General features: G+C 48.6%; 1 protein-coding gene across 1 annotated transcript in view; it reads right to left on the bottom strand.

Annotated features, from left to right (window-relative positions):
* Positions 1–19,839, bottom strand: part of TWIST2 (twist family bHLH transcription factor 2) — a 38,081-nt gene extending 18,242 nt beyond the window's left edge. Inside the window, exon 1 of the mRNA XM_072875023.1 lies at positions 19,089–19,839. Within this exon, the coding sequence (XP_072731124.1) occupies positions 19,126–19,608 (483 nt within the window). The 5' untranslated portion in view covers positions 19,609–19,839 and the 3' untranslated portion in view covers positions 19,089–19,125. The remainder of the gene's footprint in view (positions 1–19,088) is intronic.
* Positions 19,840–20,115: the final 276 nt, after the last annotated feature.

Here is a 20,115-nt window from a genome sequence, read left to right as displayed (position 1 = left end):
CCCTCCCCAAATTAAAATAACTCATTTGCTTGTGCCATGCCTGCTGCCCAGGGAGGCAGAGCTCCCTCAGACTGGGGGAGCTGTTGGGCCGCGCTGGTGTCTTGGAAGCGCACGGATGCACCCTACAGGAAACTGAACCTGACATCCCACACGATTTGGCCGAATAAAGTGATCTCTGCCCTTTCCATACTTATTTATATTTTTAGTTGACTGCATAATCTGGCCCTCTAGAAAGTCCCTTCAGGAGGTCACACAGCTGAAATAATAGCTAATGAATTTTTAAGAATGATTTGGGAGTTATTAAAGACTTTCTTCTTCCTTTTCTTCCCTCCTCTCTTTGGCAAACACTCCTGGGTTATTCCACTGGAGTGCTTTCCCTTCCAGGGCAGGGCATGCTGCAAAAGCATCCTGATGCGTATGGAAGAAGGACCTACACGTCTCCAAGTGTTTGCAGGCTGCCTCCAAACTAGGTAAGGCTGGGATAAGAAAGCTAGCTGAAGTGTGCCATATCACAGCAGCTCCAGAGACTAAGGAGAGCTGTCGGCATTGCTTTTCCTTCCAGAGATGTCCCTATTCTGCTCCCATCACCTCACTTGGCTGTTTCATCTCTGGTTATGGAATGGTCTTAAATTCCATCCAAACTATTTCCATCTATGCTCCATTAATGAAAGGAGCTGAGTTTATTCCTTTCAGTGGAGCTGTGCCTGGTTACACAAGCTAGACTCTGACTGCAGAAATTAGTGGTTTGTATATGTTCTGGGGGAATCTGCTTCCCTTTTCCATGTCTGCAAAGATCTTCCCATGTGCATGGGCTGTGGATGAGATACTTAGCTTTTGGGGGCTTGCTGCCTGGCTAGGGGATCATGTCTGAGACCCAGCCAGGTCATCTTGCTGGCTGAGGGTTGCTCCTAGGCACAAAAGAGCCAAGGGAATGCCTGTGGGCTGCCTTTTCAGGAAAGGGAGCTATGGTCTAGTCCAGGGACCAGAAATCTCTGTGGAGATGGCCTGGGCCACTGCAGTAGCAGGACATGTAGGGCTGCTCTGAACCAGCTTGTGTCTTCTCCTGGACTTCAGCTGTATACTTCAAACCTCAAAATGTTGCTTTTTCCCTACCTATGTTGGTCTTGTATGTTGTGGATTAAAGTTTTTCCAAGAGATTCAAAGAGCAACTAAATGATAAAGACTCTCAGCCATGAGTGTAGGCTGGTATTCTCAAAAGGATCAAGGAAATTTAGTGCCCTTCAAAAAAAAATCTCAGCTCTGGAGGGGCCCTAAATCTCTTTGGCCTCACCTCTCAGCTCCAGTCTGTTATCAGACCCTCTCACTCCCCTAATAACAGATCAGAGGAAGGTAGTCTTGGCTGTTTGAAGGCCAAGTTCAGTGTGATGCTCTGGCGTGGGGAGCGAGTATGCACACACAGTGGAGGTGAAACAGTTTTATGCTTCACCTCAATGGTGTTGGACCATGTTAGTTCTTTCCTTTGATTGCCTCCAAAACAGCCTGGCTACCTGGTGGGCGGGGAGCTGCAAAACCATCAGGGTGAATTTTGAGCTACCTCAGCTTCAGTAGCAGATGAGATCTGGGGATCCCTGGCTGCAGGTGGGGAGCTGAGCATCTACTGCTCCGGTGGGAGAGCTGGTGGGGGCTTCAGCTCAATTTTGGGTTAAGGTTGGGACCAGGGTGGGAGAGAAGGTGGGGAAACCTTCAGTACCCTAGTCAGTACCCTACGGTACTACTAGTAGTAGTACTAGTAGTACCCTACAGTCAGTCTCTGGGAACGCCGTTTACATCTTTCCTCCTTCCCTGTTTTTTGTACTCCTGGAGGATGTACAGGTGTGAAAAGGGTGTTGCTGGCTCCTGGGAGTCTTTCTGCCTCCAGCCTATCTCTTTCTTGACCCTGACGCTCATGGCAGGTCTGGCTGCTCCCCCTTCATCCCACTCATCATTCCTGCAACATCCATGTGATGCAGTGCTCTGTTGTCTGCACAGCAAAACAGAGATCCCCCCCTGGGAACAGGCTCCTCACGTTAGCATGATGCCTGGTCAGTCTTAGCCTCCCTTTGAGATAATCCCAGCCCAAGCTGCTCATTCTGCCTGCGCCTCTTCCCTGGTCTCCAAGGCCCTTTACTTCCTCTGTTGGTCTCCTGGGCTCCTTCTCCTGGTCTGCTCCTCCTTCCCCCTCAACTCCCTTTGCTCCCTCTATGCTTTGCTCCATCATTTGCCTCTGCCAAGATGAGAGCACAGGAGATGATCCCAGCTCTTGGTTCAGCTTCCCCCAGCTTTGTGTTGTGCCTTCTTCCAGTTTTGGGCTCCTTGCTGTCTGTCAGGCTCAAGTCAATACCAGCAATGGACAGGGAGATGTACGTGAGCACATGTGCTCCCGGCAGCTCTCTAGTCTCACTGATCGCACTTCTTAAGGCTCCTCCTCACACAAAGCTTCAAAAGCAACACGACGTTCTCCTTCCATGTAATCAGTGTGGGTTTGTCCTGCCTTGGAGGAAGCGGATGCTTAAATCCCCTCTACTTCCCAGGGCCTCCCTCCCGCCACCAGGCATCATCTGTTGTAGTTACACTGCAAAAAGGGGCATCTTCCCCAAGATCCCACCCTACTGCTCAGGAGGGGCTGCAGCGCGGAGGAGAATCCCGCAGTTTCATGTCTAGCAAGCAAATGCCAGTGTGTTAGGATCTACAGCAAAGGGGGAAAAGAGGTGAAAGTACAGAAACACATATTTGAAAGTATCTATACTTTGGGAATGCTGCTGGCTCAATAGCATCTGTAATGCAAAAATCTTGATGTTTTCTGCTTTCCTTCCTGCACCAGAAACCTCATGTTGCCGTGTCTAGCTTTAGCTCTACTTTATTGGTATTTTCTTGAAGCTCCATGTAACTTTAAAAATGTTAACAGAGCGTGTCATGTCTTATTTAATCAATTAATGTAGTATTTTTAATAGGCTATGGTTTTAGTCTTCGGACTTTAGGTGGAAAAGCTTGAACACATGATCTTTGAAGAGTTCAAAACTAGCAAAAAGAACTTGAAGTATGGTCTCTGAAATCCTGTCTCAGTTCACATCTGATGTGGGGGGCTGGCAACTGCCTGGGGGAGCCAGGGGCACAGGTTGTTCAAAGCTGCAGACACACAAGACGACTTTCGCAGCAAGGTGGAGAGAAATGCTCCAGGTATCAGCATGATTTTTGACAAAGAAATTCAGTCTTGCATTCAACAGCAGTTATCACTGTTGGACAAAAGGAGGGGGGGAAGGCTGCATTCCTGATCTAGGAAGTCAGGGGAGAAAATTAGTCCAAGAGGTGTTTAGGTCTGCATTATTATCCAGCAACACCATGCAGGCAGTTCTGTCTCTGCCCTGAGTTTTGCATCTGTGTGCTGATCATAATGATGATTTTTTTTTAATGCTCCCCTCTCCACTAAATCTCTGGTGGTTTCTGAACCACAGTGCTGCTGATTTAAAGCATGCTTAAATATTTAAGAAAAGTCTGATTTATGCTGTAAATGCTTGCTCATCAGCTTTCCTTTTAATCATTGCAACTGTTGGGACTCTAAAGCCCCCTTGGCTCCCCTGGTCACTTTACACGGCTTTTTAGCGATTCTGCTTTAACTGGAGACCTCGGGATGGCTCTGGCCCAAGTGAACTCCTCAAGATCCTTGTGCGGTATTCTCCTGGTGGTACCCTGAGATCAGCAGATGCTGGCCTTTCTCTCAACTCCCACTCAGTGCCTCAAATCCCAGGGAAAGCTCTCCTTCCGCTGCTACACCCTGTGCTTTGAAGACAAAAATGATTCAACAAGATCTTGGGGGTTTGGATGGTTCAGCTGCCGTCAAAATTTTGCAGAGGTTTCCAAAGCTGAGATAAGGACACGTTCATGCACAGCCTGCTCTGTGTCTTCAGTGCCAGCCCTCTGCAGAGCTTCCTCAACACCTGATGCATGCATACCTTGCCTGCATAGTGAGACTTGCCTTGCCTGCAGTAAAGCTAATTCTCTCGTGAATGCTCCTGTCTACCTGTATGTAATGCCTGTTTGCAATTATGCACTGAGCTCTTCCTGCGTTACACAGCTGAGATGTCCTTTGCCTTCAGCCTGGTGCTTCTAGCCCTCAAAAAGCAGCAACTGAACAGCCTGTGGGAAAATAAATTGGGACTATAATGGATATGTCAAGTCCATGCAACTCCAAGGAGGGCCTGGATGCAAACAGCTCTCCCACACAAAGTGGGTGCTGGTGTCTGTTGAGCAAGACTCTTACCATTGACCTCAGCATGAGCAGGGTTTGGGTTGTATTTTCTTTTTTCATTGTTCTGTGGCTGTGCAGCCTCCCTCCACTTGTTTGGAAAGTTGCTGCTTGCGTTGTGCTGCCTGGAGCAGTTCCCGGAGAGCAGCACAGCCTGCACTGTACGCTCTCTTTGTTATCTGCTCCGCTAATGCATGCGCCTACCTCTTTGCCTTTCATGTCTGCTCTTTTTTCTTTTTCCCCCTCTTCTTTAGATCACTTGTTTTGGGTTACTTTTTTCTTGGTACTAATTCCACTGCAGGGTTTTCCAGATTTGTTGCTTTTCTGACTCTGGAGGGATGTTTTGTTGTCATTTATTTGGTTTGCTGGCCAGAATACAAAAGGTTAAACAGTTTGGAGAATTTTATTCTGTATTTACTGCCGAGGTAGGTTTCTAAATCAACAGTAGGTTGTGTATTGGAGTGACTCACAGAGCTGCTTAACCTTTTTCCTTCCGTTTTGTCTCTCTCCAAATCTGAAGCGCACATCTGCAATTTAGATCGCTGAAATGAGAAGCTGTGAAATGCATATAAATTGCTGTAGATAGGCTGCTCAGCCTGGCCCCGGTGCAGAGCTGGTTTCCATTTGGCAGCAGTCAGATCCCACTGGGATGCAAAAAGCACCTAAAAATACAGGGTACCAAGAGGATGTTCTGTGCTGTGTGGGGACAACCAGCAAGGAGGATGGGCTGGCTGGGAGGCACGGGGCTTGGCAGGGAAAAACCAGTCTGGCTGCATGTGGATCCCTTCTCTATTTGCACTGTTTGTAGGAAGGTCTTGTCTCACGGGGAGGTTACAAGGTGGGCAGGCAACAGGCACTCAAAGGAAAAGTATTAGCATTTGCTTTTCAGAGGGGAAACTGAGGCACTATCCATAAACCAAAATTGTACGGGCAAGCTGGGTCTGACCCAGGAGTAGGTTCAGCCCAGCTCCTTCATTTAGGGCACAGAGTGTCCCCAGGATGGGCTATGGGTGCAAGGAGAGCAAAGCCTGCTGGCCCCATTGCATCAAATAGCACGCAGTAACGAAGGAAAAGAGCCGCTGTCCATACCAGTAGCTCAGAGGCTCTGATACAAAGGACTGCCCCAACAAGGGCCCTCAGCTAGCTGGCCAGAGCAGAGCCAGCCCCAACATCCCATGGCACTTGGGGCACAGGCGTGCACAGCCCCAGCCAAAAGCAGCAGTGCAAAACGGGCCGGCGATGACCAGAGCAGATGGAAGCAAGTGTGGGGGCTCCTTCATCAACCACCACCTCTGCAGAGGCTCCCAATTTGCTGTCCTGCAAAACATCGCATTTCCTAGCAGCCAAGCGTATGGTTACAGACCCCCCCTTTTTCCCTAGCAGCAAAGCAGGGGTGAGACATCTCCACTCCCAAGCTGCAACCAAAGACCCGCATTTCTTCTGTTCAGCAGCTCTTGGTGATTGTCTTCTAAGAAATTTATAGAACAGCCATATTTGGGGTTTTGTCCCTTTCATCTCCCTAACCCAATATCTTGATTGTGGTCCTGAAAGCTCTCCTGTGCTCTTTTCAGGTGTCAGCTTAAAATGCAGCTTTTGGGCAGGGGCTGCTGGGCAGACTGGCCCTGCTGGGACACAGCTGGGACTGGCCCTGTGCTGAAGTGCTGCAGTGCATAGAGCCCTGGGGGTACAGCAGCTCAGCGGGGCTCAGCTTCTTAGTGTGCATCCCAATCTTCACATTTCAAAGGAGTTCAGTCCCTCAGGGAAGGGTAGATGCTTTCTGGCAGAGCTGTGGGTACCGGCAGCTGGGAGTGATGCTCGTCACGTCCTGTGCCTGCACTGTGTTTGCTGAGCTGCTGGTAAGAATGGGCTGCATCCTGGCAGGGGTTTGTCACACCAGTACAGCCTGATCCATTTAGTTGCTATTGCATATTACAAGTTGTGATGTCAAAAAATATTGCTTATTCAGGGTGCAACCTGCTGCTCCTGGCTGTTGGCCCACAATATTTTCTGCAGTCACGTACAGGGTACCTGCAGCCACCGTGCTGCAGGGTGGCATGCCGTGGTTGCAGGATTAGGGCCTCCCTGCAAGGAGGCTTGGGAGGCTCGAGACAAGTTTTTCTTGTGCTTAGACCACAAATTACCTTGCTCTTGAAGCCTGCCAATTCTATGAGGTTTTCACTAATGAAAGGACTGCACTGCACGACACGCTTGGAGTAATCTTAAAATTTTGGTTGTTTATTGAAGTGGCTGTTGATAAAGGAATGGAGTAAACCTGTACTTGTTTTGTTTGGAGCTAATCTAAAACGGCCTATTAAGATGAGGACGTTACAGCTTTAATCATATATGTAGAAAAATACACACAGAAAGTAATGAGATTAAAAAAAAAAACAGTTTTTTCTATATAGAAAGACTATGTTGACAACTGCCTAAGCATCAGCCAGTCAATGTGCATGAAGAAGGTTATTTCCAAGAATCTGAGCTACAACACTTGCAGTGTAGCTTGTCTGGACCTGCTGCACAGTGTCGGTGAATACAAGGCAAGGCAAAATGTTTCACCTTGAATGATGTGGCTGGCAAAGCAGCAGGCTGCTGTGACTGCAGCGTGGTGGAAGTGCCTCTGGTGCCGTTTGGTGTTCTGACCCTGAACTGAATAACCTGGGAGACTGTTGTCCTGATGGGATGCTGTGGGATGTGCTCAGTGCAAAATTCAGCTCCTCCTTGCTTTGTGCAGTGAGGCAGCTCCTGGCTGCTCCCAGATATGCTGCGTGCTCCCTGTTTGACATACATGAGATGTGCCCCTTGGATGCAACCTCAAACCCACCTTCCTCTTTAATATAGTGTATCCTGCCCTCTAGTGCCAGCAGATGCTGAGTCAGCAAGAGCCCAGGAGCAAGCTGTGCTGTGCTCCTGTGACTTTCCACCTTTTTCATCAAACAGATCTCGCTGAGCCTGGGAAACTGCTAATTATGGGGCTGCTAGGATAGGGAGAGCTGCTAAATATGTTTGTGCATCATTGGGATGTTTGTCCCCAGTTTGGGGACTGGGTACCTCAGCACGGCTTTGGAGCAAGCACAGCTCCTTGGAAGTACCTTTTGGACATGTTTTCAAGGAAAATGAGCTTTATAATGGAAACGTGGCAGGCTACGTGAAAGAAGGCTTTGGAGGTCAGAAGGTTGTTTCACTGATGAGCTTAAAAATAAATCTTGAAGCCTGGGGAGTGCTTGGCTGTCATGCAGGGAACAGATAGAGCAGGGATAACACCTGGAAACAGGTCTCTTGCTTTTCTCCTAAATAAAAGGAAGAATAATTTTCTGTTTAAAAAGAAATCTGAGAGCCTTTTGTTTTGTTACCCGCTCTGCTGGGAGGGGAGCGGAGGTTTCCCCCAGCCGTCGCCTGGGACTCGCAGGAATGCTCCCAGTGGGTATCTGCTGCGAGCCAGGCACAGCCCATCAGTGCTCCTCAAAGCTCCTCCATGCTCATCACATCTCCCTCCCTCCTTCTGACGTATTCCTTCCCTTCTGCTATTTTTAAGACTCCACCAGGCAAAAGCTGCAAGATTTGTAGTGCAAGGACACAGGCTGGGGTGGGTTGGCCCCGGCTGCAGAGCTGTGCGTGCCTCCAGCCGGGTGGGATCGGACCCGCCGGGGCTTTTGCACAATTTCCTGGGTTATTTCAAGCTGTTGGGAAGGTCCGGCCACAGGAGTGCTGCCCAGGCCATGAATGGGAGGGGCAGGCGGCCTTTTTGTACGCAAGCGAGGCTGCAGAAAACGGAAAAACAGTTTTGTATAAACTACTCTCCTCTTCCCCTGTCCCCTCGTCTTGGATCACAAATGCTGGAGACTGGGGAAAGCGGAAAAAAAACCCAGCACAAAACACAAACCCTGAGAGGTCACCCATAGTTTTCCTCTGATGCACGGCGGAGTGCGAGTGCTGGCGTAGCTGTTAGGGTGGGTTTGTTTCTTTAAGGTGTCTCCCAGAGGGATGATCAGCAAAATGCAATGTGGCAGCTATGGTAACTCCTCTTGGCTTTCAGCACAGCCCTCGCTGATCACACAACTTGCTAGTGAAGAAGGTACAGCTGTCCAGGCCTTGGCAAGGATCCCCACCCTCTGCTTGCTGCCAAATGCTGTTTTTCTTTTTTTTTTAAATTTCTTAGTTTCCTAAAGAAATGAAAAAGGGAACAGCCTCATCTGCCTCTCAGCCCCATCTGATGCCTCCTGGACCTGCTGGGGTAAAGCCTGGTGTTGCTACATCCCTATGTGGTGCTGGGATGTTGGCAGCTAGGAAGGTGGAGAGCCCAAATTTGAGGGCTTCTGTCCTGCTGCGATATGCTGGGGCTGGGGGGGACACCGGGGTTAAAGGCTGGGGTCCCAGAAGTGCCTGCAAAGGGCTGAGCACTTGGGCTGGAGCTGTGTTCAGGGCTGGTTTGTCTTTCCTGGTGCGGGCATCCCCACGCCACGGCCAGCTCACAGGCACACCTGCAAGAAGTGAACCAGCTGGAAGTGGCGAGCTTGCCGGGGGGCAAAAGCCCTGCTGTGTGTTGGCACCACTGGACCAACTTCAGAGTCACTTCCCTGACTGTGCCACGGCTGCAGAACTGCAGGTGCCTCACCATCCGTGTTCGCACTTATGAAGCACAACGGAGCAACTCAAAACTCACCCATGCCCCACATAGTCCCAGCAAGCAAATCCCCTGCAAAGCTTTAGGCATTGAGTCCTGGCCTGGGCTCCCTGCAAGAGGTCCGGGAAGCTTTCCTCTCCTCCTCTCCCTCTTTGCATGCACCATGGCAGTGTTGGCCCTTGCCTCCCAAAGCACATTTGGGCTATGCTGGCCTTGTCCCATGAAAAAGGACTGTGCCCAGCTCCAGGGCATGATCGACACCACCCTGTCCCCAGGAGCCTGCCCCGTGCTTGCTGCCCACAGTGCTGCAGGACCGCTGTGTGGTCCCTAGGGCTCGTGGGCACCAGGGGCTCCTGCCAGCCCCAAGGGACAAGTCCATTGTGCCAACAGCAGAGGCAAACACCCTTTGCATGGGGAGGGTGCAGTTTGGAGGACCTCTTTAAGATGCAATGTTAAGACGGGCTTGTACTGGGGTTGCCCAGCATAGGGTGCTGCAGCTTGCACGGACGACCTGTGTATTTGCATGCAATGGGCATGCTTGCACGGAATTGCTCCCCTGGGGTTCTCCAGGCATCTTTGTCAGGCTGGGTCTGCTGGTGTGGCATGTCAGAAGCGACTGAAAAGCCGCTCCTTTTGAAATATTTTGGCTGCATGTGCAATTTTAAGGATGTGCCTGAAATAAAGAAGAGCCGAAGGGCAGACTGATCAGTGCAGTGGATGAGTAATTCAAGGGGGGGGCCTATGGATTTCCTATCTAGAAAGAGGGTTTGTGTTTTAAACTAATGCAAATGTTGCTAGAGCTGTGTGAGAACTCATGTAGTGGCGTTTAAATGAAAGATTAAGAAAGAAAGGCACTGGGGAACAAAAATAACTCGCAACCAATTTGCACGGCTGGTGAAATTATGGCATTAGGAAATAGCGCCGAATGTGCTATAAACAGGAGGTTTATTTTCTGTAAGAGCAGGGATGAGTAGGCAGATCTAAAATGTACTTGGGACTTGTATGCATACCTGCTCAGGCGTTACGTGGTACTTACAAAAACCTTTCTGATTGCAGCAGAAAATGGGCCAGTAATGATGTATTTGAGAACAATAAACCAGTATCAAAAAAGGGAAATACGTTTGAAGACTTTTGCTTTTTAAGCCAGGTATTTCTTTCATTCTGACAATTCACAGCTAAGGAATAGCTACAATTTTCAAAGCCATGTCTGTTTCCCTTCGGCTCCTCAACCACTTTAAAATATTTACCTTTTGCCACCCATTGAGAGTGAAAGTATTGCCTGATTTGCAAAATAACAGCGCTTACAAGTAAAATTTTCAGATTAACTCAGTCCTATTGAAAACCGGCGTGTTTCGAGCTCCCAATTCACAGCTGAAAATGCTACCCTGTATCCCCAGCCCTCTGGGCACATGGCATTTGTTGGCTAGGAGTACCTGTAATTATATTTTGGGGTGACGGGGTCTTTTTATGGCACTCTCCACCGCTAATTTCCCTGGCATGAACATGTAAAGCAGCGGTGAGTTACTCCTTCGCACTCATTAAGTAAGTTATCGCAAGGAATATTGATCGCTAGGTTGTGTGTTTTCAACATTTCTGAGGGAGTCACTGGAAAGGGATGCCCTGATCTCCCTTGCTCTTGGGGCACAAACTGCGGCTTGAACAGTTCAAAGCCCGGTGCTCTGAACCACCTCTCTGCATCAAACCCCACGTGCAAGCTCACCACTTCTCTACGGGGAAGGGGGTGAGAAAGCAGACGCTCAGCTGTGCTCCAGCTCCCCTCCAACAGCAAACATTTCAGACCCATACGGTATAAAAGAGAGATTATTTAGTGCTGGTAATAACAGGAATCTATTAAACAGCCCTTCTCGTGGCAAAGGATGAAAAACCTCTTGCAAAATAACTGGTTGTTCAGTGCATAAAACCCCACCGAGCTGGAAGGGAGCGTTGAACGCGGAGATTGCAGGGTCGTGCTTGCAATTAGAGGCAGCGAAAAGGACTTGGTGATATTAGAAATTTCCTGAGCTCATCAGGCAAAATAATAAATGTCTTTAACAGATGCAGAATAGCCATCTTATCTGATGTGTAAAAATACACATTAATAAGTTGCATGCATAGTTTTTTTTAAAGACAATATTATCTCATCTGGCCTGCTTTTATCATGTAGTTTTATGCCCAGTGTCTTACTGGGAAGTTTCCACGGTGGTGATTCCCTGGTACTCCCAGAGGCACTGCCATAGCCAAAAACTCTCTGGTTCCATGCGGATGCTCTTGCATGGGCTCAATTCCTGCCACCCGCCCCACGGCACCCACAAATATCTGGTGTGCCACAGCCCACTGGGCAAGCTTGCCTGTGTGTTTGGGAGGAAGAAAGCTCACAAGAGCTGGCAAAAGGTGCCTGTGGGATGCAATTTGGTGTGTACGTGGCATGGAGGTGGTGCTGGGCATCCTGGCGGGAAGCATGCAAGAGGGACAAGGAGACAGGTGCTCAGTTTCGACACACCGAAAAGCTATATTTTCCCCATCCTAACTCCTTTGATTAACAGTTTGATTGTGCCCCAGATGCTGTTCCCCTGGGAGCCCTGCTGTGCCTGTAGCTGTGCTGGTACGAGGGCATATCGCTCACATCCAGCAGTGTGCTCCTGGGGAGGACAACCCCCCGCTCTGCCCCCACGCTCGGGGTGGGTGGCATTGCTGAGCACCCACAGATGCTGGGGCTCCTCCTGGGCCGTGCCGCGTGTGCAACTCAGCCTGCAGCACCGTTTTCCACCAGGGTCTTTGCTCTGACTGCCCAAGTAGGAGCTTAGAGCATTTTTCTTAAATGAGCAGCGCTTATATAAGTGCTATTATATATATGTCACCCTCGGCAGAGGTGCACAGCAGGTACAGTGAGATGGGGCTGTATAGATGTCGAAAGGAAAGCGGTGAAAGGCTTTCGTTGCTGGTCCTCTGCCTTTCACCGCTTTCCTTTCGATAATGAAATGCCGTTTCATTGCTTCTCTGCCCTGAGCGCATTCAGGGTGGGTTTTTTATGCTGCAGGGTAAGCACGCTCCCAACAGCATCTGAGAGGTGCTGGCACAGGGGTATTGGGGTGCTGCGGTGCTCCCCAGGCGTGCTTTCTGCAGAGGGATTAAAGTCCTTTCTTGTTCTTAACTATAGATAAACCGCCCTGTTACCGATGGCAAATTGTCTGCTGGGAAGCATACGCCTGTTTGCCTCTCTCCTGAGCCTGCCCTTCTTTTTTGTTGGCTTTTTTTTTCCCCGACATCCCCATAATTTTCTGAGCTTCTCCTCCCAGCCAGGAATTTCTTCTAACGAGCCATATTACACAGCGAGATTTCATCATGGCACGCATGAAACATGCCATAAGGGTCAGTCTTAAATGTGCGTGTTTGTGGCTGCGCAAGATCCCTCTGGAAGATTAATTTTATTAAGGAGCTGCTTGTTGGGGACACTGGATGTGGATGCGTGGGGGAATCCCCCAGCCACGTAAAATGCTGGGTTTTGTGCAAAAGCCTCTCCCTTGCTCCATCCCACCCTACCAAATTTTCCAAGCTGGATCAGCTGATTTTTTTTTTAACAGGAGCCACAGTACAGCCGTGATCCCCCTGTATCTCTCTTAGCTGAGCAATTAGGTTTATTTACATTTAAGCACAAACATATGATTTTTAAAGGAGGCCCGAACAGCTTAAACCGAAGGCATAATCACATAAATTACTGCATGAGGATTTTTGGTGGCTAAATTAATCTGAAACCTAATTCATACATTAAAGTGTGCGTTTGGCAGGCCTAGTATCTCTTAAGGAAATGGTAAAGCTTCTTCTTGGGGGTGTCAGTTAACAAGGCAAAACTATCTTATTAGGAATTCAATTAAAGCTAGTACAGGCTTACTGGACCTCTTCCAGTAAATATATATCAAGCTGATCCAGTAGACATCTCTCTTCCCCCCCCCCTCTTCCTTTTTCTGTTTTCCAAGCTATGGTTAAAAGATGGAAAGAAGATGGGAGGAAGAGGAGGGACTATAGCTCACTTCCAGCTCACTGTACAGTGCAGGGCACGAGGGTTATTTTCTTTTTGATGTCTGATCACTTTTGCAAGCTGCGAGAGACTGGGTCTGCCTAACTCCCATCTCTTGCCGAAACTCAGAAGCCAAATGAAATTCCGAATCAGGTGAAGGCTCGCAAACGAAGCCCCTGGGGGAGACCCCAGCCCGGGGGAGGCGTGGGCAGCCCTGCCTGCGGGCAGGACGAACGCCTGTGCACTGACAAACACCCACTGGCTGCTGGCTGGGAAAGCGTCTGGGCCGCCTTTCCTGGGCTCGCTCCGGAGGATTAGAGCAAAATGCCCTTTCCACCCAAAAGGCTCAGACCCCGGGGAGGACCGTCCGGAGAGATCAGGGATCTAACGGCCTCTTTGAAACCCTCTGTTAGCAATAGGGCTTAAGAGTTGCGGTTGCTTATTTAACATTTTTACGGGAGTGGTACCAAAACCCTCCCTTGTTCTGTTTGCACCTTCCTCCAGCAAGGTCCTCCTGTCTCCAGGTTCCTGATGCTGCTTCCCATGATGTGACGGCTCATTTTTGGAGGAGAAAGGCTGATTTTTATTTTTTTTCCCTTCCCAAGGGAAAGCCCTCCTTACTGCTAAACACCAAAAGCCTCGGACTCTAAGGGTGACAGACCGTGGAAAAAGTTCAAAGGGAGATCCTCTATTTTACCAGTCAACCCCCCCAAAAGAAAGCCCTGGTTTAATGCAGGAGGAGAAGCACATCCCGAAGAGCTACCAGAGCCCCGATCCCCACCTTACGCGCCCGTCCACATGCACGCAGAGAAAATATAAGCACCAGCAGTGCCAGGGGGGTTGAGCAGAGCCTAACAAAGAGCCCAGCTGAGGGGGTGCTTGCTGGAGAAGAGCCTCTTCGCTGCTTAACTGGCCCCCTTGCCGGGAGAAGGACACGGGCATTGCAAAAGCTGGCCCCTATGGCACAGTTGCTGTGCCCCGGCATGGGCTGGGTGGACTGGCTGCTGTCGGCCAGGTCTGGCGTGGAAGTGGTTAAAGAGACGGGTATGAGGGCTGCCTTGCTTTGATTTATTGGCTGGCTGTGTTAATTTGTTATTTGTGTATGATTAGTTGTTGTTGCTGAGTGGTCATCTTCTACAACTACAAATCTAATTAAATGCTGGGGTGTCTGGAGGTTTTTTTTTTTTCCCCCTGGCAAATATTTCTACTGTTTTAATTATTGAGAACTAATCATTAATTAGCACGAGGCTGCTAGTATCCAGCTGGAGGACTTCTTGGTTTTCCTCACTTCCAAATTTGCCTAAAGAAGTAAATCATAAGCGATGGTGTATAGCACTCTCCAAGTCACTTAGAGCAACCCACTGAGATGTCTGATGGGATCGTCAGCTAGGAAGGAGCAGCAAGGTTGCCTGGAGCCAGCTGAGGATCTGGCCCAGCACATTTTTCATGGCACAGCACTTTATTTTAATCAGCTTTTTTCCCCTTCCTAATCTTCTGCGAAGCCCGGAGGGGGGGAAGCTACCCGAAATGTGTGCTTTCCCCGACCAGCAGCTGTAATTCCCTGATTACATGTTGAGCTCACTTTGTGCTCGGGGTTGTGGTGGCGTTCCCTTACATGTTCATGGCCTCATCAAACTATTCCTACAGCTCTACAGCAAGACATAAATTCTGGAGATTTCAGGCTTGGAGATTTCAAAGTCGTGCTGAACCACATGGAAATGATTCTCAGAGCTACAGCTATAAAAATAATTATATTGCTAGGGGGAAAGAGTGACAAGAAATGTCCCCAAAAGAGATTTCAGCAGTGGTTACAGGATCTGTCCTGGCTCTGTGAGAGGCTGCTGTGATCTCCAAGGCTAATTTATCACCACTACCTATAACTCTATGAAATATGCCCCAAAAAGCACTGAAGGTAGGAATGTGAAGAGAGGTTGCAAAGGAGAAGCGTTGTAATCTTCCCCTTTGTTTTAGTGAGGATGTTTCATATGCTCTTAAAATTAGAGCTACTCTGCACAGATGACCGGTGTGAGGATGACTAATTTGGAGACAAATTAGGTCTACTTAGCTAAAATGTATGTGTTGACTGTTCCCTTAATGACCCTTCAATGCACATCTCTCCCGACAGCACTTTTACCACAGCCCTGGCTCCGGTGGATTAAGTAATAACATGCTTTTGCTGCTCTTCTAAGTGGTCCTTCGGTTTTGATCCAACATTTTCCCTCCACCATGCGTGTCTCTCACTCTTTATGATCAGTAATTAGTTTATATGCATCTAGCCCACGGCAGATTTGTCTTTTGCATGTCTCCTTCTCCGGAGCATTTTCCTTGCACCCTCTCTTTCAAAGGTCTCTGAGCCCGAGCGTTTTCTGGCTGACTGCAACGTATTTGGTGTCCGCTGTGTAACAGATTTATTCTTTCCCAAGAAAAGACACGAACGTAAACAGAAGATCCAAAATGCATTTTGCTGGGCTTTTAAGTGCACTAAGATGAAAACCCCCCGCTACAAGCCTATTAATGTAAATACCAAACTTTACAATCCTTCCTGTCAAGGAAACATATTTACATTTTTCTAAGGATGCGTATAAAAAAATAGGGCTTTTGGGACAAAAAGGGCTTAGTTCCAGTGTCACAACACCCCCAGTTAACTGTACTGCTCTCATAAACCATAGAATTAGGTTGTTCCCAGGGCCAGCAGAGATAACATCTGTTTGCTTCTTTAAGGACAAAATGAAATAGGATGCTAGCATTTTATACTGGAAACAGCCCTGGAAGCCTGAAGGGGCAATGGTAAGAGGGCTACATATCACATGCATGTTGCATGCGCCTTCCCCAGCACAAAAAAGATGGGAAAGGTGTTATTAGTGCTAGCACCAGCCCAGGGCAGGCAAAGGGCTCATCCCAAGCCCTGCTGCGGCGAGTGGGAAGAAGGGGGTCGCTGGCAGACTGGTCGTACTGGGATGAGGGCTGGGGCTACATCATCCTTTACACTTTGATGCTCCTGACATCCCAGTTGGACAGTATTTTTCCCACTAAATGGAATAACAGGAAACATATTTCCTTTTCTCCTGCATTTTTTGCAGTTTAGAGCATCGTGAACGTGTTGAAGGAAAAAGAAGGAAAGGTGTTGGAGCAAAAGAAGGAACATGTTGAAGGAAAAGGTGGCTGCAAGGGAAGGGGCACAGGTGCTGGCAATGAGGATGGGGAGATTTGAGGGAGGAAGGCCCAGCTTCGCATGTCTGTTGAAACACCCTGTTGTACTAATTGAAGTGCAAAGCTGCGCCTGCTTCTCTTGAAACTACTGGAGTAAGTTGTCTGTAACTACGCGAAGCAGAACAGGAAAACTTCTCGTGGCCAGAGGAGCGAGCAGCAGTGACCTGGCATTTTCAAAGGCCAGGTGGCATTTTACCAGTTCCCAAGGCTCTGATTTTCTAATCAAAAAGCTCCTCCGATTTTTTTGCAGCCAAAGGGGAACAACCATTCCTCCAAGGAAAAAAATTTTCCTTGCCTATCTCTCCCTAAAAGCCAGGGAAAAGGGAGGATGGCTGCGGCAATCCAGCCCAAATGAACTCACCCCTTCGTGCTCACCCAGCATTTGCAGTGCTCGCTATTCCCTAGGAAAGGCAAGAGCAGATCCCAAATTCAGATAGCTATTTCTTAAGGGGTTTTTTTGCCATCGAGACTGCACAGGCTTCTCCCCTGTTAAGCATAAAAACTCCTCTGGCCGGGACAGACCCATGCAGAAGTCCGTGACACACCACCCAGCTAAGTTTGCCCATTTTAGAGGGTTTCTTGAGGACCTTGTTGTATTTTCTTTTTTTGCTGGCAGACGTAATTTTTGTCACCATAAACGATAGAATTTGACACCGCACCAGGCCATTTGTCAACAACGTTTTCAACAGTTCAACCGCACGCATGTGCATGCACACACAGGCACGAAAAGGAGAGGCAAGGGGAGAAAGTCCGGGGGCTCAGGGAAAGGCAACCTTCCTCTATAGGGGACACGAACGCAGAGCAAAAAGCCACCTCTAACCACCAGGCTGGAAGTCAGGTTATGGCAAAGATGCCAAATACCGATTCACTCCAAAGCACACCAAAAACGCATCGGGGTTTGGCTCTACGTCATGGTTTTTCGTGCAGTCCGAAATGTTGCTCGTAATTTCTTTTAGGTAGGGACAATCTGAGCATCTACATATAAAACGCACCTCATTGGAGCAATGCTAATAATAATTCAACTGACAGTGATTTTTAGACGTGGTTAAAAAAAGCAGGTTTTCCTGCTAAAGTACTGTGTGATAGAGAGAAATGGTTGTATATTAGATAACAGTTTTTAAAACATCATTGGCTAATGGCAGCACATATTTTGGGAAACAACAGAATAAATGCATTGTTCCATCCCAGCACTTTACTATTCAGCCAATCTAAACTGCTGAAGAAGTATGTGTTCGGGACATTTTACATCTGTTTTTGACAAGAAGCCTGGGTTTTTGCATGTGGGTTTTTTTAATCTATTTGCTGCAGCTTTTTTAGCCAGATTAGCATGGGAAAAGGCACTCCGTTTTATAAACGGAGGGTTTATCCTTTTATAAAGCGACTCGACTTTGGCTTTTTGCAGTTGAAATTAGGGCACAGCATGCAAAAAATAGCAATGCCAGCAATAGCCATAAAACCCACGACAGCAGCGTTACCTATTTAAACAAAACTAAACAACAGACAGCTTGTGCAATGGGTAGAGTAACCAATTTTTGAACAGTCTAACACTTTGGGGGCTCCCTAGAAGAGCGCGTGGAAACCCTAATTGCAGCACCAAAATGCAAACCATTTCAGGACGCGAGTAAAACTTTTACTTGAAGTGGTTTCTAAAATGGTTTTAAGTCTGCATTTTACACCACTAGTAAGCCCTGGTTGAACACTTTTTGGCTTTTTTCAAACAAAGTACTGTAGTTGCATCAAGGGCTTTTTTAAACGAACCATTTATTGCTGCTAAAACAAAGATGGATTTGCCTCTTTAAAAAAGCCTGGCCAATGGGCTGGGATAAACTTTCTTTTTGTCTTTAAGGAGCTGCTTCTCCACAGGATGAAATTATTTCATTTTACATCAAGAGCGACGTTACAAGAGGGGGACAAATTTCCCTTTTGAATGTTTGCTGGGCGAAATGGGTTTGCGGGCTCTGCTTTATGTACTGAGCCCCAGAGAGCAACCGGCTGTATGCAAACTCCGGCTGACACAACACAGAGCTGCTCTGCTTAATTAGCCTGAGATGAGGGTGTTATTAAGGGCCTTTTTTTCCCTCCTTTCTTACTGTTTATTCCTCCCTCCCCGAATATTACAAAGGCAACTTAAGAGGAAGTGGGTTTCTGCTAATGGAAAACGAAGAGGAAGGGTTTAGTGATGAGAGTAAATAAGAAACTACATCTAACACCAGCCTTTGCTTTACCGGCACTTTGGGGAAGGGAAACCAAAAAAATACAAAAATTTGGCAAAGTTTCTTCTATCTTTGTTTGCTTTTTATTGTGTAAGGGTGAAGGGGCACAGCCCGGGGTTGCAGCCGACATCTGCTGCTTGTTTCTTTTAAGAGAAACGCAACCTGGGACGAACTCGTCGCCGAACCCCACTTGGGTCCTGCGGACCCCCTGGTCCCCCCGAGCTGGGAGAGGATGTGGCCGCCCCGGGACTGCTGGCTCGGCACCGGGTTTTTTGGGCGCAGGCACCCGTGGAGTGGGGCGGCAGCTGTTTCGGATCCCCTTGTCAGCCTGTTGTACTGATTGCCTTTTCTTCTCTTAAAACCCTTCCCCGAAGCAGCACTTTCTGGCAAATCTCAGGCAGTGATGGTTTCCCCCCCGTCCCTCATCAGCCAGCTCTCAACGCTGGTCCCCTCTCGGCTCCCCCATCCCTGCAGAGCAGAAACATGCTGATTTCTTTTAAAAAATGGGGCATATCTCATTTTTGCCTCCCTGGAAGTTTCTTTTTTTTTGAATTTTCGCAGGCACGGGGGAGCGGGAAGGGGCCAGACACGTCTATGCTACCCATCTCACCTTTGGGTCAGTGGCCCCAAACCCCTCACCCAGCAGCATCCCTGCACCCCACCAAGCTGTGCCACCTCTCCCCAGGCGGGACCGAGCCCAGCGGCAAAGCCGGGAGCCGTGGGTGCCCCATCCTGCAGCCAGACAGACGCAGAGCATCATCCGGGAGAAGAGAAATCGGTACCTACCCCTTCGGCAGCTGGGCTCGCCTGGCCCGGGCGGTGGCTAGTGGGAGGCCGACATGGACCACGCTCCCTCCATCCTCCATACGGAGAAGGCATAACTCAGCCTCTCGTGAGCCACGTAACTGCAGCTCGTCATCTTACTGTCCATCTCGTCGCTCTGTAGCACCTGGTAGAGGAAGTCTATATACCGTGCCGCCAGCTTGAGGGTCTGGATTTTACTGAGTTTGTCAGAGGGCAAAGTGGGGATGATTTTCCTCAAGGCGGCAAAAGCTTCATTGAGCGACTGAGTCCTCTGCCTCTCTCTGACATTGGCCAGGATCCTCTGGCTCTGCAGTTCTTCATAAGATTGGGAGCTGGGACTGGACTTTTTCCCCCTCTTCCCTGGGTTGGGGCTGCCATCTTCGCTGGACTTCTTACTGTATCTTCTCTTCCTGCCAAATCTCTTTGGCTGCCTTTCCAGCTCCTCTTCACTGGTCCCCAAGCTATCCACAGGGGAAACAGGAGAACTGGAGCTTTCTTCCATGCTTTCTGCAAGAAGGGGAGGGGAAGAGACTTTCCCCCCCTCCTTATGTTATGTGAGTGTGCGTGTGTCTTAAATGTGCTTTAAATTCCTGAGACAGATCCTTTGGAAAAACAGGAGGGCTTTTTTTTTTTTTTTTTTTTTTTTGCTGACCAAACGTTTTCCAGGTTGCTTGAAGGGCTCTTATTTCAAGGACCGGGGTTGTGCAAAAAATTGAGGTCTTGGAGAGAGGAAGTTATTCTAACTTTTTGGAAACTTTAGCTGAGCTCAGTTGCTAAATAGTTGTCAGAAGTGAGGGAGGTGCGGGGCTCCCTTCTGATTGGCCAGCCAGGTCAGTGGGAGGAAAGCTTTTCCCCTGCTAAACTTTCACAGTTTTATGTTACACTTAACTAAAATCTTGGGAATGCATCTCGAATAAAAGATAGCTGGCGACCACCCCCTGCCACCACCGCCCCCACCACCATAGATGCAGAATTTGCAGCACCCCTCCAGAGTAACCCCCCTGCCGGG

Source organism: Ciconia boyciana, chromosome 10 (genome assembly GCF_034638445.1).
Source record: "Ciconia boyciana chromosome 10, ASM3463844v1, whole genome shotgun sequence".
Lineage (NCBI taxonomy): Eukaryota > Metazoa > Chordata > Aves > Ciconiiformes > Ciconiidae > Ciconia > Ciconia boyciana.
Note: the sequence above shows the minus strand (reverse complement) of the source record. Positions and strands in the feature narration are given on the sequence as shown.